Below are 16,358 nucleotides of genomic sequence, written 5' to 3'. Positions count from 1 at the left end.
TTGAGTGACAATTACTTCTCAATTACTTGACCTTTCTTGTGGTGGTATTTGGTCACCACTGGGTTTTTTTTTTCTATATAAATGGAAAAAATACCACAAATTAAAAAAAAATTATTTTCTTGCTTTGTTTTTGTTATAAAATTTTGTAAATAGATAATTGTTTTCAGAAATTTAGGTCAAAATGTATTCTGCTATATTTTTGGGGTAAAAATAACCCAAAGCAGTGTATTATTTAGTCTGTGTGAAAGCTATAGAGTCTATAAACTATGGGATATATATATATGAATATTGATCAGTTAAGATCCTAAAATGCCGGATGCTGGTATGGGTACGACGATGATCAGGACATTAGCAGGAGGTATGGCGGTGATCAGGACGCTAGTATGGCAGTAGCCAGGATGCTGTTATGGGGTATGAGGGTGATCAGGATGCTGGTTTGGGGTATGGCTGTGATCAGGATGCTGGTTTGGGGTATGGTGGTGATCAAAACGCTGGTAAGGGTTATGGCAGTGATCAGAACGCTGGTATGGTGGTGATCAGGGTGATAGTATGTGGTATGGCGGCAATCAGGGCACTGGTATGGGGTATGACGGCAATCAGGGCACTAAAATGGGGTATGGCAGTGATCAGGATGCTGTTATGGGGTAAGGTGGTGGTCAGGACGCTGGTATGGGGCATGGCGGTGATCAGGATACTGGTATGGGGTAGGGCGGTAATCATGATGCTGGTATGGGGTATGGTGGTGATCAGGATGCTGGTATGGCAGTGATCAGGATGAGATGATGGTATGGTGTATGGCGGTAATCAGGGAGCTGGTATGGGGTATGGTGATCAGGATGCTGGTTTGGGGTATGGTGATGATCAGGATGCTGGTTTGGGGTATGGTGATGATCAGGATGCTGGTATGGTGTATGGCGGTGATCAGGGCGCTGGTATGGTGTGTGGAGGTGATCAGGGCACTGGTATGGTGTATGGAGGTTATCAGGGTGCTAGTCTGGCATATGGCAGAGATCAGGGTCTTCGTTTGGGGTATCACCGTGATCTGGAAACTGGTATGGCAGTGATCAGGACATTGGTATGGTGTATGGGGGTGTTTTGTGTGCACTGGGACAGGTGACGGGCTGGCTTCAATATTAGACTCTAGCTCTCATCAGACATTAGCTAATAAAACTTTTCTAATGGTTTTTTGTTTGCCTTATCTGTAAAAGGCAAGCAGAGAAGCATATCAAAAAGATGAATAGCAGCTGCAGAAAAAATAAAATACCGTTGGGGCACACAAAGCCATTTGTAAAATATAATGCACATATTTAGAGTGATAGCCTGGGCACAGGCCTCTAAGGACTCCAGACCTCCTTCATTGAAATTCACTTATTCAAGGAGGACCTTGATGCATGGTATCATGAGATCTAGGCAAATCGTTTTTAATATATTCCAGTAAAATGTTGTAGATTCTTGAAGTTTTGAAGTATGTTACAAAGAGGCTGCTCTGCTCAGACTGGAGAAAGCAACTGTATGAGTGCCTATAGCAACCACATTAATTAAAGCTATTCTCCAGCTAGACATTAGTATTTGCAGTTATGTTCTCTTCTGGTATTTATCTTCTGCTGGTGGCTGTCCCACCTAATAAATACCTATGCTATCCCTGTGAATGGCCCCAAACTGAGCCAGGAAAATTCAGCCTAGTGAGTTCCCTGGTTAAGAGCAGCTGCTCTGTAGTTCTCAGAGTGGGAGGTTGCACAACACATCATGTGACAAAAGATTGCACTGCCACCCAGTAGAACTGTATGTTTTAGGAAACATAAGCAGTCTCTCTCTTCTTCTATGAGGTTCCTTCTGTGACTAAGTCCACTGCTAACAAAATGCTTCAGAGTTTCCTGTAAGCATCCGTTTTTTTTTTGTTTTTTTTCCCTAGAATACAGTTTTGAAGTTTCAGCTTAGAGCGTTCTCCATTCTGTAACAAAACATTAAAAGTCAGTAGCTACAAATCTTGTAGAGGCTGACGTTTAATAAGGACACTTTCCTGTCCATGTCCTCACTTGGGCTAGTCTTTTGGTCCCAACGCCAGCATCTTAACCACTTCAAGTCCGGACACTTTTACCCCCTTCCTGTTTAGGCCAATTTTCAGCTTTCAGCACTGTCACACTTTGACAATTTTCCAGTCAGTGATCACATGATTGGGACCAGACACAGAGCGGGTACCTGATCCAAGGGAGCACGCACAGTCCAAAATGGCGGGCACCGTTTATGAATGGCAACCCGCTCCTGCACGTCTCCTGTCAGGCCGTTTTATATACATGGGCCGGATGGGAAGTGGTTAAAGTGACACTAAAGCTTTGGTTTTTTTTTAAACCACTTCAATACTGGGCACTTTTACCCCCTTTCTGCCCAGGCCAATTTTCAGCTTTCATCGCTGTCACACTTTGAATGACAATTGCACAGTCATGCAACATTGTAGCCAAACTAAGGTTTTAACATTTTGTTCACACAACTAGACTTTTCTTTTAGTGGTATTTAATCACCACTGGGGTTTCTGGTATAACGTTTTGCAAATAATTGTTCATAAATTTAAGCCAAGATGTATTCTGCTACATTTCTTTGGTGAAAGTATTTATTATTTAGCCTGTGGGAATTATAGAGATCACAAACTATGGTATCCTGTATATCTGAAAATTGATCTATCCTGAAGTACTGATGGCCAATCTAATTTCTTGAGACCCAAAGATGTCAGGACAGTACAGATATCCTCCAAATGACCCCTTTTTGCAAAGTAGACAGTCCAAGTTATTTAGAAAGAGGCACGGCAAGTTTTTTGAAGTTGTAATTTTTTTGTCATGATTTTTTGGAAAATAAAGAAATTAAAAAAACAAACAATTTTCACTATTTTTTTTAACATACTGTCACCAGTGCAGTACAGCGTCATCCTATAACTTGTGTGGCGGTGATCAGGGACACTAACTGTTGACAGTAGGAAAAAAATAATATATATATATTTTTTTTTTTTCTATTTTTTATTACATTTTTTTCTTTTGTTTTTTTTGGGTTTTTTTTTTAAGATTTTTTTCACAATACACTGTGAGTAGTATAATGTTACCCCAGTAACGTTGTACTGCTTTGGGGAAGTGATCAGTATTTTTTTTTTTTTTACACATTATGATTGCTTACAGCAAATCATTTATTTGCTATAAGCAAGCATATAACTGAATGAAATCGATTCATTTAGTTTTTTTTGTTGTGATTAGCTGTGATTGGCCACGGCTAATGTGATTGGCCCAGTCTGTACATGTGACCACTGTGACCAATCACTGCTAGTGACTCAATTGTACACAACGGATATCATGAAAGGAAACCATCCATTGTTAACAATTGTCATGTGAACTGCTGTGATTGGTCACAGCAGGTCACATGGTACTGGCAACAGGCCAGTACACTGATCTGCCATCGGCTGTGTCTGAGGTTCACAGCCGATAACAGATCTTACCACATTACGGCCCCGTAACAACGTCATATGACACCCACCCAGATCGGAGAGGGCTCAGGTAATCTTTTTTGCTCCTTCAAAGCAAAGTATAAGAAAAAATCCCTGATCACCCCTCCCCTCCCCCCCCCCCCCCCCCCCAGAGTAGTAGAACATGATAACATTGTACTTCTCTGATAAAAGTATTTATTAAAAAAAAAATACAAAAATGTTTTTAAAAAAATAAACTAAAAAATACAGTATTTTAAGGGGTCTTTTTTTTTAACTACATTGCTCAAAAAAATTAAAGGAACACGTTTTAATCAGAGTATAGTATCAAGTCAATTAAACTCCTGGGATATTAATCTGGTCAGTTAGGTAGCAGAGGGGGTTGTTAATAAGTTTCAGCTGCTTTGGTGTTTATGAAATTAACAAAAGATGCACTAGATGGGCAACAATGAGATGACTCCCAAAACAGAAATGCTTTAACAGGTGGAGGCCACTGACATTTTTTTTCCCTACTCCCCGGCCTCATGGTGACAGCATGCAGGCAGTTCCTGGAGGATGAAGGAATTGGCCGCCACACTCGCCTGACCTAAATCCAATAGAATACCTCTGGGATATCATGTTTCGGCCCATCTGACACCGCCAGGTTGCACCACAGACTGTCCAGGAGCTCAGTGATGCCCTGATCCAGATCTGGGAGGAGATACCACAGGACACCATCTGTCGTCTCATTAGGAACTTGCCCCAACGTTGTCAGGCATGCATACAAGCACGTGGGGGCCACACGAACTGCTGAGTACCATTCTGAATTGCAGCAATGAAATTTCAGCAAAATGGACTAGCCTGCTGCATCATTTTTTCACTTTGATTTTCAGGGTGTCTTTGAATTCAGTCGTCTGTGGGCTGATAATTTTCATTTCCATCAAACAATGGGGCATCCTTACGTTCCTAACACATTACCCAGTTAATATCAGTATAGATATCCAGCATATTTTTCCCCATTGAGATCTTTTGTGTTTTCAAAGTGTTTCTTTAATTTTTTTTAAGCAGCGTACTTGCCAATCACCTGACCTCAATGTGTGGGCAAGCGGCAGCTCTGAGGAAAGTGATGTACCCTTGCATCGTTTTCTATTTTGGGGTGTAAACGCACCCTCGTACCCTGCTGCCCCCCCCGTCCCGTTGGTCCAGGGAGAGAAGAGAGAACACCACACTGAGTAAAAGCTCTACACTGTACACACACACACGCTAGATTAGCACATTTAACCCTTTGATCACCCCTTTTAACCCTATGATCACCCTATCATCCAGTACAGTGTCAGTATATAGAATTTTTCACTGATCACTGTATTACTGCCACTAGTGACATCAAATAGCATCAGGGTCTGTAAACTCCTCTCCTATCCAGGGTTAGCTAGCGTTAGATTGCCCGCACCCTATTGCACTCACGCTATAGGTCGCTGATCACCGCCATTACTAATATAGTTTGTATGGATCAATATAATCATGAACATAACTATACTAGTGCCTCCTTTGTATAGTGTTCCCAAAAACGCAGTGTTAGCAGGATCAGCCCCATTCACTATCAGCACTATAGCGTTTAGCCCCTTCACTTTTTTTCATGTGCCAATATATACCAATTGATTGATTGTGGGCCAAAGCAATTTATACACACAACTATATATATCCACTCACCCAAATTCAGCTCTTGCCAGACCTAGCCCTCAACATGGGCATTACAAACAAGAATGAATTGCAGTCATATTGGTCTACAGACCTGATTCATCATATGCCCATGTTCTCTGCTGTTATACATATTCCCAACAAGGACCAACAACATGCTGGTACATCACTGGTCTTTGAGTGGTTATACCGGGATGATGCCTGCAGCTACAGGCATCATCCTGGTATTGTTTTTTTTTTTTTCAGCTGGCGGTCGGCTTTCGTGTAAAAGCAATCCTAGCAGATAATTAACTGTTGGACCGCATTTACAAGCAGTGGGTGATAATAAAAATGATTAAAAAAAAGAAAGTGACAGTGTAAAAAAAATAAATAAATAAAAATAAAACAAAAATGTATTTATTTTCGTTTTTAAAACCCTGTGAAAAAAGTATATCTAAAAATACTCACCATGCTTATTATCAAATTCCTTGGGGTGTCTACTTTCCAAAAGGGGTTGTTTGTACTATCCTGGCATTTTAGGGCCTCCAAAACTGTCATAGGTAGAGAGAAAGTGATATGAGATGTACAATTTGGGGTTGCTTCCTTGTGGAGATGTGAAGTTGCTGTTCTTTTTGTCACATTCCATTGTCCTAGGATTCTTTTCATTACTATGGAAATATTCCGAGCCTTAGTATCCTGAAGAATTCTTCCATATAAGACAGTAACAGCATGCAACAAAAACCATACAGATACTATCACTATAACCCAAAGAGAAATACTACTCCAATGCAAAGAGAAAAAAAAAACAATGTACCTCTAGTAAGCACATACAATCCAGCACTAAAGGAATAAGAAAAATAATCAAAGATTTACAACCCTTCATAACAGAGGATGGAACTATGAAAGAAATATTCCAGCAACCCCCAACACTGGCTTTCAGACAACCCCCCAACCTCAGACATAAACTAATCAGTAGGAAACTTCCTTCTGAATATAATGTCACAAATAATGGAAGCAAACCCTTCAATAAAAAATGCTGCAAACTGTGCAACCAAATCAATCCATCAAAAAGTGTCAGACACTCAAAAGGAACCTTCAGTATCTCCGGTTCATACAGCTGCACCTCTAGTAATGTTGTGTACCTTATCTAGTGCAGAAAATGTAGCAAAGGAACTTATGTTGGCGAAACAGGGCAGACGTTGTGAACAAGGATGAATTTGCACAGACATACCATCAAGGAACATAAAGAAGATGAGTTCTGCACACCTGTGGGACACCATTTCTCACAACCAAACCACACAATGGGAGACCTCAATATCTTAGTTCTTAAAGGGATATTCAAAACTATTCAGGAAAGGAAAACTTTTGAACTGAGAATTATATTTCTATTTGATTAAAAAGATAATGGCCTTAATTTAGACATAGGTTTTCTCACTCATTATCCAACAGTTTTATGACCCCCTCTGTGACTGTCATCCCAACACCCCAGTGTTTGCTTTTGCTCTGTCCTATCTCTAGTTTAATCTTAGTTTTATAACCATTGCTGTGTACATTTGTTTGTGTGTGTTTTTTTTCTCCCTCACAGATTGATTCTTTTAACAGTAAAGTAGTACTGCTTGGACCTTGAAGTAAGGGACATACCCGAAAGCCTGTCCTGAAAAGTGTATGTTAGTGCAAATTTAAAAAGTATCATGGACAGTACTCAATTGTTTCTGTCACATGTGCACTAATATGGCTACAATCACCTCTGGCAAAAAAAAATAAACTCTTCCATGGACTCAACATGCTTCTCAGCAAATTATTTGGGGTGTCTACTTTCCAAAAAGTGGTAATTTGGGGGTTTCTGTACTGCCCTGGCATTTTAGCACCTCAAAAATTGTGATAGGCAGTCAGAGTGTAAAAGCTGCGTAAATTCCAGTACATATACATAGTTTGTAGACGCTATAACTTTCACACAAACCAATTAATATAGACGTACTGGGATTTTTATTTACCAAATACATGTAGCAGAGTACATTTTGGCATAAATGTATGACTAACTTTGAGTTTATTTGGATATTTTTCATAACCGAAAGTAGAAAATCTTTTTTTTTTTCTTTCAAAATTTTTGGTCTTTTTTTGTTTATATCACAGAAAAAAAAACAGTGGTGATAAAATACTACCAAAAGAAAGCTCTATTTGTGTGAAAAAAGGACATGTATTTCGTATGGGTACAGCATTGCATGACCGTGCAATTTCTAGTTCAAATAGCACAGTGCTGAATAGCAAAAAATGATCTGGTCTGGAAGGGGGGTAAATATTCCGGAGGCAAGTGGTTAATCTGCAGAGGAGATAAGTCCGTTCTCTTGTACCACCTAGCAGGGCTGTGTAAACCTCAGGAACAGATACATTAATACACATCCTTTGGCAGCTAAAACAGTTTGTGTTGATGTATGTCAACTTTTTATTTAGCTGCCTGAAATTAAGTTTTTTTTTTTTCTTTCGGTGCACGTTTACCACCAAAAAGCAGTGCCATTGCAGTAATGTAGGTATATGTATTGATTGCCCTTTCTCTATCTGCTCCAACATACCCTACATACATGTTTAGGATTTTGGTGAATTATCTTTTCAATGATAAATTTACTTTAGCAAATCTGGAACTTTTTCAGAGGTGTAAACTGCAGTAATACAATCTATGAACTTAATAACCAAAATATTACAGAAGAAGCATATAATAAGCATGCTATAGCCTGTTTACCAATTTTTCAAGATGGCATATCAACTTGGGAAGTTAGTGCAGAAAGATAATAAAAAGTATATACAAACCCAATTACTCTCTTATATAAATATTGCCATTGTATCATATTTTCAGAAATGATGCCATAAGGTTCTTGTGCAGACGCTTCCTGTTATAGAGACTACACTACACCTGTCTCCTAGCTGTTTTCCTGCATTGTCACCCTCCCACACACTCTCCATATGGAGGCTACAAGCTGCTCTTTCAACACACATAGTGCAGACATTATCCACTGTTGTCACCATTAATGTCATGCAGCCATCTCTGGAATACCTGCATGTAGAAAGAGGAGATCAGCAGCACTGAGATGCAACAAATGATAAAAAAAAAAGGTGAAAACAGTAAAGAGTTACATCTAATGTATTTACAATATGTTTTTGTTTGTTTTTTTTATAGGAAGGGGGGTAATAATTGAAGGTTATATTGAATGACATTATTATTATTTATAAACCTTATCATCTGATACTATAATAAATTAGTTTGTATAGTATAACTTCTTCTGAATTGGATTGTTACCTTTATAGTTTTGTGTTTTTTCTTTTTTTAGATACTTCTAAGGGAAGGGTGCAAAAAAATATTAGTATCAGACTCCTTATCGTTGCTAAATAAAATGCACAGGATACAGTCAAGATCTATGCTGGTTGATGGTATGTTAATTTTTTTTATTAATATTCTTAATTTTATTGTGTAGGGAGTAAAGTGCTATATGGATTGAAAAGGAATAGGAAAGTGCATTGCACGATTTATTTATTTCTTATTTGATTTATTTTTTTGTGTATATGACTGGAGGAATAATTAAGATGGTGTTTTAACTGAAGATTACAGGGATGAATGATATCTTTGCTTAGGTTCATCTCCAGCTTAGAGCTATCCTTCCTCTAAAACACCCCCTTCCCCCAAAATTAATTTTAAAACATTTTCAGGGTACATACCTAAATTCTTGGTGTGTTCAAGGCAGTCAGGTGGGTCCTTCTTCTTTTCCATCAGCATCGGTGGTGGGCCATCCTCAGTGCTGTAGAGAGCAATGCTCATTTTGAGATGTGCTAGTACTCTTCTGTGCAGTATTCTTTCATGAGCCCAGGCTGTATGAAGATGAAAACCAGGTGATGTGTCCATGGCTACTTTGATTCACAGGAATAGGGTAGAGTGACAATTTGGACATTCAACTTTGAAGAAGACTGGTAGCCAGAAGTGGAGGTGGATGTGGAGCACATACTTGCTAGTGAAAATCTTTTAAGATGGTCATGCACTGTTTGTGTAGTGCTTAACACACCAGTATGTAATATGTTTGGCACTGAGCATTCTCTCCACAGGACTTGTTGAAAATCCAGATAAGATTTCCATGCAAAAGAGGAAGAAGTTTACCTCTCCTAGGTTCTGTGTGTTCTACTGTTGCTCTCTTTTAGTGCTGCAGCCTCCACTGGGACTCTTCAGCATTCTGTACATTAAGGAATGTCGGATGCCTGTGTCCCTCGCAATGTACTTTCTAAATACAGTCTTTGCTTTACAAATAAATGTTTATTATATGACAAAGGATTCCCAAAGCACTATGGGTTAGAATTCTAAAGGCACTATGGGCCAGTTGAAGAGACATCATATCGCCTATCTGATTGAAACCTTCCAAAAAGAGATAAGTCATTCATCTGCTGACTCGTCAGGTGTGCATGAATTTCAGCTTGAACTGCTCTGGGCTCTGCATAAAGCAGACTTACAGGGTCAAAATAAAAGTAATAAAGCGCGCGCTTCTAAAATATGGTAAAAAAGCAGCTTGCATAAGGAAAACCCCTAAAATTCTCAAACATATATATATATATAATCAAGATGCAGCGCTCAAATAAATATTAAAGTGAAAAAGTGGTAATAAGCGTATCAGGTAAGCTCAGCATCAATGGGAGATCCACCTGAAGTAACTAATTGTTCTTCAACCCTACCATTGAGCCCAAGATGTTTACCCAGGAAAATTCTTTCTGTCCTGCTACACGCACCCAGCTACTTAAGGTGGATCTCCCATTGATGCTGAGCTTACCTGATGCCGGGTGTAAGTAAAACCTACGAGCAGTTCCCACTACCTGAGAGGGTCCACTGAGAGGTCCGGAGTACATTCCCTGGGTATACCAAGCGCCATCGGAGTGCCACATCCCCACCGGGTTCCAGATGACCACTAGTGCCCTTTTTACTACATTCGTAATAATATTTTACGTCTGGTGAGTGCAAGCACACCCTTTTTTCCTTATCACGGAAGTCATGAGCACCTTATTATTATGCGATGCAAGTTTAATGGGAATGATTGATATCTTCCATACTTGGGAATACTGACACACCTTTTGAATACTTCAATGGACTTTTATATATTTATATATCATTTTTATGCAATGCAATGTGTTTACATGAGACGTTATACTGTTGTCACTTTATAATTAACTACCGTCTTCATTAAGACATCACATTTATATAACTTGTTAGCGCATAATTTTGCGTGCTTATTACCGCTTTTTCACTTTAGTATTTATTTGAGCGCTGCATCTTCATTATATAGACTTACAGGGTTGATCTCCACTTGGGAACCCAAACCAGGATGCTTTCTTTTGTTATGGACAGGACATTCACTAGCTGTAGATTATTTTTGCTCTAATAACTAGGCTCTATTGCTCTATTAAGCAGTGACTCTCTAGTTTCTCCTCCCCCAATGCATCAGGTTAAAGTCCTGACACCTACTTCATTGCATTGTTCTCACTTGGTCAGGTTCCAATTATTCTCTACTAATAATCAACTGCTCCAATAATTATTTTTGCAAGACTCAAAGTGCTTGCCATATTGAAGGTAGGGATTCTCGGGGTAGGAAAGATCATACTTTTAATGTCACTAGTTAAAGCACAACTTCAGCCAATAGGGGAAGCTCCACTTGTTTGCCTCCTCTCCCCCTCCTCTTTAACAATTGGCAGGGGGTATCAGGCACCTCGTTTTGACAGGTACCCACTCCCATTTCCCCCCGATCCGAGCAGAAGTTCACCCCTTTCTTCACCCGCAACCTTATGGAACACATCACAGGTCCCAGAAGACTACAGGACCATTTACAAAGTGCAGCTCAGCGTGTGCATGCACAGTGGGAAGTTGGCTATGAAGCCATTTACCATTAGTTAGAATGCCAGTGCCTGGACCCGAAGCCCACTGATGATTGGGTGAGGACAGCGCTGAATCCCTGGACAGGTAAGTGTCCTTATATTGAAAGTCAGCAGCTCCAGAATTTGTAGCTGCTTTTAATTTTTTGGGGGGGAAACTGGAGCTCCTCTTTAACTTGTATCCCACAGACCCTTCTATGTACACTGCCACCTTGTACCGATACATTTCCCATCTTTACACAGGATCCTTTAATGGTGCTATGGAATTACAAGACAAGTCAACACATTTGGAAATGCAAACTTCGTTTCCAACATTACTTTACAGAAATGTTTTCTTTAACGGTTTCATGTCAACATGAACAGCAATCCATATCTCACATTTACAGTATTTTGCTCTTTCCATAGACATTGTTGCACACTCTCTGAATTCCATCTATAGATCACCTCAGTCAGAAACAAGTTTTTTTTATATTAGGACTGATATATATTGACCAGGGGTATACGGCGAATGGTATCCTGCTTCCACAGGAACTCCTCAAATTGGGTCTATATGGTGACACAGTACTCTTCCAGTCTGGAGCATCTAAAGTGTCTCCTTCTCACAGCCCAACACCAACTCTCCACTGTCCAGTTCAAACAGCCTCAATACACTTCCATTAACCACTTCCCATCCGCCCTGTAGCAGAAATACTGCTACAGGGTGGCACAGGTGCGCAAAATCACGTGTATATATACTTGATTTTGCATTTCAAGGTAGGGGCCTTGGCTGTCAATCACTGGGCTCCGGTCGGTAATTACTCACCGGCGCCCAGTGATTTCCGAAGATCTCCGATGGGGAGGAGGACTGTTTTGTTTACTAACAGTTCTCCTCCCTGTCAGCTCGGGCACACTGCTCTGGATGGCTGTGCAAGGTACAGCCACCCAGAGCAGTATGATTACAGTAAAGCACATGGACACAGCCCCCTAGTAAAACATTCCCAGCACACAACCCTTTGACCACCCCTCATGTTAACCCCTTTCTGCTGAGTGCCATTAGTACAGTGTCAGTGCTTTTTTTTTTGTTAGCACTGATCACTGTATTGGTGTCACTGGGGATTTCAGTGACACCAAGTCAGTTCCCCTCAGTATCAGAATGTCCGCCGTAGTCCCGCTATAAGTCGCTGATCTCCTCCATTACTAGTAAAAATAACAAATAAAAAAAAAATTCCAGTATATATACCACCATTTGTAAACACTATAACTTTCACGTAAACCAATTAATTTACACGTATTGGGATTTTTTCTTAGCAAAGACATGTCACAGAATACATTTTGGCCTACATTTATGATGAAATTTGTTTTTTTTTAAATATTTTTACTGGACATGTTTAATAGCAAAAAATCTAAATTATTGTTTTTTTTTTCTCAAGACTGTCGGTCTTTTTTTTTTTTTTCATAGCGCAAAAAATAAAAAATGCACAGGCGATCAAATACCACCAAAAGAAAGCTTAATTTGTGGGAAAAAAAGCACGTACATGTCATTTGTGTGCAGTGTTGTATGACCGCACAATTGTCAGTTAAAGTAACGCAGTGCCGTATCGCAAAAAATGGCCTGGTCAGGAAGGGGGGTAAATCCTGTAGAGGGCAAGTGGTCAAAACAGCTGTCTGTCCTGATTAGAGCAAAACATGTACTTAAAAAGAAAGCAGTTGGTGCCAAGGACTCTATCAGGAGGATAAGTATTTCCCTTAAAGGAACCCCTAATGTTCGGGGGGGGGGGGGGTTAGTCCTGACCATTAGAAATTAGGAAGGTATTTGCTATTTTATAGATGTGTTCTATTTTTTTTTTCAGAAGACAATATTTGTGAAGCTTGCCTGTCACCGATTCTGCCAACAGGTACCTTGTTTCCTGTCCTTTTACACTTAACAAATAAGAATAAGTAATAAAATCCTATCGTTTGTGCACACTTATTCCAGTTGAAAATTAGCAGTAGATTTTTCAGTTATAGGATAAACAAACCCAAGAATAAAAATGTTGTATGTTGCAGCTTACATTCCTTCGATGTGGTTTCTGCATTAGTTTTTTTACTTTTAGCCAAGAATAGTTTTAGCAAGTACAGAAAATACCTGTTGATCTTGCTTGAAATGCAGTGTCTTTGTCACTTCATGTGACGTGCACTGAAGAATATCTTCTATCCTAGCCTTGCTCTGTGACATACGAATTGCCTTGCCTCCCACGTAATGAAGATGAAGAGGCATGAACATGTTCCTAGCCCATATCAGTAGAACAGCCTAGGGTGACAACCATGGTTCCCTCCATAGATGGAAGTGACGTAGCCACTCATGAACAGGACGTGTGTTATTTGAAAAATTACCAGGTGAAAAAAAAAGGAAAAGAATGTTGGAAGAAGAAAACAAATACAGCAACCACATTAATGACTAGTAAGCTGCAATATATTACAATACATAACATTTTTGGGTTTGGTTTTATATACACTTTAAATGGTGTGTGATAAATTATCTTAACATTCCAAGCACCGTGACTGTCAGCTAATATAAGTAATACACTTGCAAGTAACCTGTCCTGATATCTGACTTGTATAGAAATAATTAATTCTCTGTGATGATCCCCGGCTTTTGTTTTTACTGGTCATGATATGGATGTCTGACAAGTGGGGATTATTCTCCTGGATAACATTTCTACAGAGTGACTTTTCTGTATTTTCTCATTGGCATTGCAGTTTGCAAGAATTAGCATTCATCATCCCATGACAAGCATGCAACACAATTGTACTTTAGATTGGGAAAAGGAATTGAGAAAGCCTTGTCTTTGGGGCTTTTTCTAGAGATAATACAAACATACTGTAAGACTGCTAAGCAGGTTGTTTATCAACCATCCTATTGGTATTCATGTTACAAACACAGTTAAAAACACTTCATCTCACACTTCTCCCTCCACATATTGATGTATCTTTTCTTCTGCAGCTACAAGTGGCAAATAAAACACGGCCATGGTCTTCTTCTTAATGTATGTTTACTTATTCCAGTGGGAAAAAAGGAAAAGTCAAGGTCATGGCTATAATTTTGTTTACTTCCTCATGTAGGAAGTTTTCATTCCCATACTTGTGAAGTGGGTTGTAATTATTACATTACCCTGTTCACAGGACCATACACTGACTTATTCATTAACCCCTTGACACCAACATTAACACATATATGCAACATCACGTAGGTAGGATTGCTTCCATGGCACTGCATATATGAGGTTGTATTTAAGCTCTATAACATGAAAAATCAAAGTGTGCAGCGCCACTATAATATTTCTGCATAAACCCATAGTGTGATAAACTAAGTTCTCAAAAATATAAGTGTTAGACACAGTCCACATAAGAAATGTAAAACAAGAAAAAGAAAGGGGCGCAGCAGTCTTGCGCATTACCTCAATACAAACTTTATTTATAAAAAGTGGCAGATATATGCTCACAAATGCCAAATAGACACAGGCATATTATACCCGACATGAGTCCATGGACTGGAATACTGCACGAGTTCCACATGCAAGAGAATGCTCGAAAATGGCTGACGTGTTTTGAGGGGGGGGGGCATTCCCTCTTCCTCAGAGCCTGATATGCCTGTGTCTATTTAGAGTTTGTGAGTCTATATCTGCCACTTTTTAGTATTGCGGTAATGCGCAAGGCTGGTGCGCCCCTTTCTTTTTCTTGTTTTATAGTGCTATCTTGGGCTATCCCAGCCCGCAGGGGGCTGCAATACTGTATTGAATGCAAAGCGTCATGAAGATTCGTCCACATATACTAAATCTGGGATTTTGTGCGCAGGAGGTTTTTTTCTTCTTTTCAGTCACATAAGAAATGTCCCACTGAAGAATCTTGTAAAATCAATCTTCCACCTTCACAAGTAAAATCCCTCCTCATACAAAGTGTTCAGAGGTCCGACACCATCTCCTTGTGAATTCAAAACTCACTAAAACAGATGGCTGCCGTTACAACAGTATATACATCAGAAATCTTCAAAGTGTATGCAGTGCTCCCCAGTATCTGTGTCCAAAAGTACCTCTCGATGGAATCGAGCTGGGATTAATAAAGCTCACCAGGAGCAAGTAAATCTCCAATAGTGTAGTATTTATTAAAATTCAGTATAAAAACACTCCATATAAAAACAAGAAATGAAGTCACTTACATGTAAAGGCTCTGCCACCCCGGGATTGTGCAGCAGCGTGACGTCAGCACTAGAAACTCCTCCCTATATTTTTTATAAAGCTCTATAGCATGCTCCCAGCAGAGAGACTGAACTGTTAGTAGGGTGTGTTTTAGAATTCATTTGGGCCTCCTCAGATTGGCGCATTTGCACAAGATTCATGTACCTGTGCCCGTCAGAGGCTGGCACTACTGTCGGAATGTCCAGTATGACTAATACTTCTGCAGTATGTGCCCCCCCCTGTCCTGCACCTATCACACATAGGGGTTTTCTACTGGGGTGGGCAGAGCCTGGAGAACTGAGAGATTAGCTCCCCTTCAGGTCTGCTTTGCATTTGCTTGCATCTACAGATTCCCCCACTGCTGTACACTGTTAATCAAAAGCAATGCAGACCTGATGACTAGTCTCTCAGTTCCCCATCAGGCCCTTCATCATTTCCCAAATAGGGACACCAGTATCCCCAACCTTTTTTGTCACATTCATCTTTCAGCCAGGGAATCACCCAGCCAACAGCAGAATAAAGCCTGGAATAATGACATTAATGACAGCTTCCCAGCTCAGACATGCCCCACTCTAGGCACCAGCTCCTCTATGTATACCAGCTAAGAGCTGATGTTAATCACTGCCAGTTTCCTAATCTGTGAATTGGCAGTAATTTTTTAGGAATCTGTCACAGCCACAGTAACAGCTTCTTGAAGCAGAATTAAACTCAGCAAGGTACTCCCCTTCCGGTGATGGGATGTTGTATCTCACCAGAGAAAGAATAAGGTAGCCCCAGAATTCATAGTGCATCAGAAAGGTCACAACAAATTTTTTAAATATAGGGGAATGCACAACCCTCCAGATCTTTATGAATACATGATAGAAGACACATATTACATTGTTGACAAGACATAAAAACATTTCTACACAGACTATTCTTCTCTGCGGAGTATATCGCCATCAAACATGATTATTTTTTAGTATACAGTCCACAGAAAATGGAACGAAGTCCCCTTAATAGTATTGAATTGGCTTGCTGCTTCACTGAAGACCCCTCAACGCATTTTGCAGGATCAATAATCTTCTTCCTCAGGAGGGCATGCAGAGAGGTCATATACTGCACTATATTGTATTGTGTAAAACATATAAGCCGGGATCACCACAACGGGC

General features: G+C 39.8%; 1 protein-coding gene across 1 annotated transcript in view; it reads left to right on the top strand.

Annotated features, from left to right (window-relative positions):
• VPS41 (VPS41 subunit of HOPS complex) overlaps nt 1-16,358 on the top strand; it is a 371,510-nt gene that overhangs the window by 349,992 nt on the left and 5,160 nt on the right. Inside the window, exons 26-27 of the mRNA XM_089687103.1 lie at nt 8,443-8,542; nt 12,844-12,888. Of these exons, the coding sequence (XP_089543229.1) occupies nt 8,443-8,542; nt 12,844-12,888 (145 nt within the window). The remainder of the gene's footprint in view (nt 1-8,442; nt 8,543-12,843; nt 12,889-16,358) is intronic.

Source organism: Staurois parvus, unplaced genomic scaffold (assembly GCF_062004578.1).
Source record: "Staurois parvus isolate SC_StPar_1 unplaced genomic scaffold, SC_StPar_1.0 ptg000020l, whole genome shotgun sequence".
In the NCBI taxonomy this organism is placed as follows: Eukaryota; Metazoa; Chordata; class Amphibia; order Anura; family Ranidae; genus Staurois; species Staurois parvus.
The sequence above is the reverse complement of the archived record's forward strand: the minus strand, read 5'-3'. Positions and strand labels throughout refer to the sequence as shown.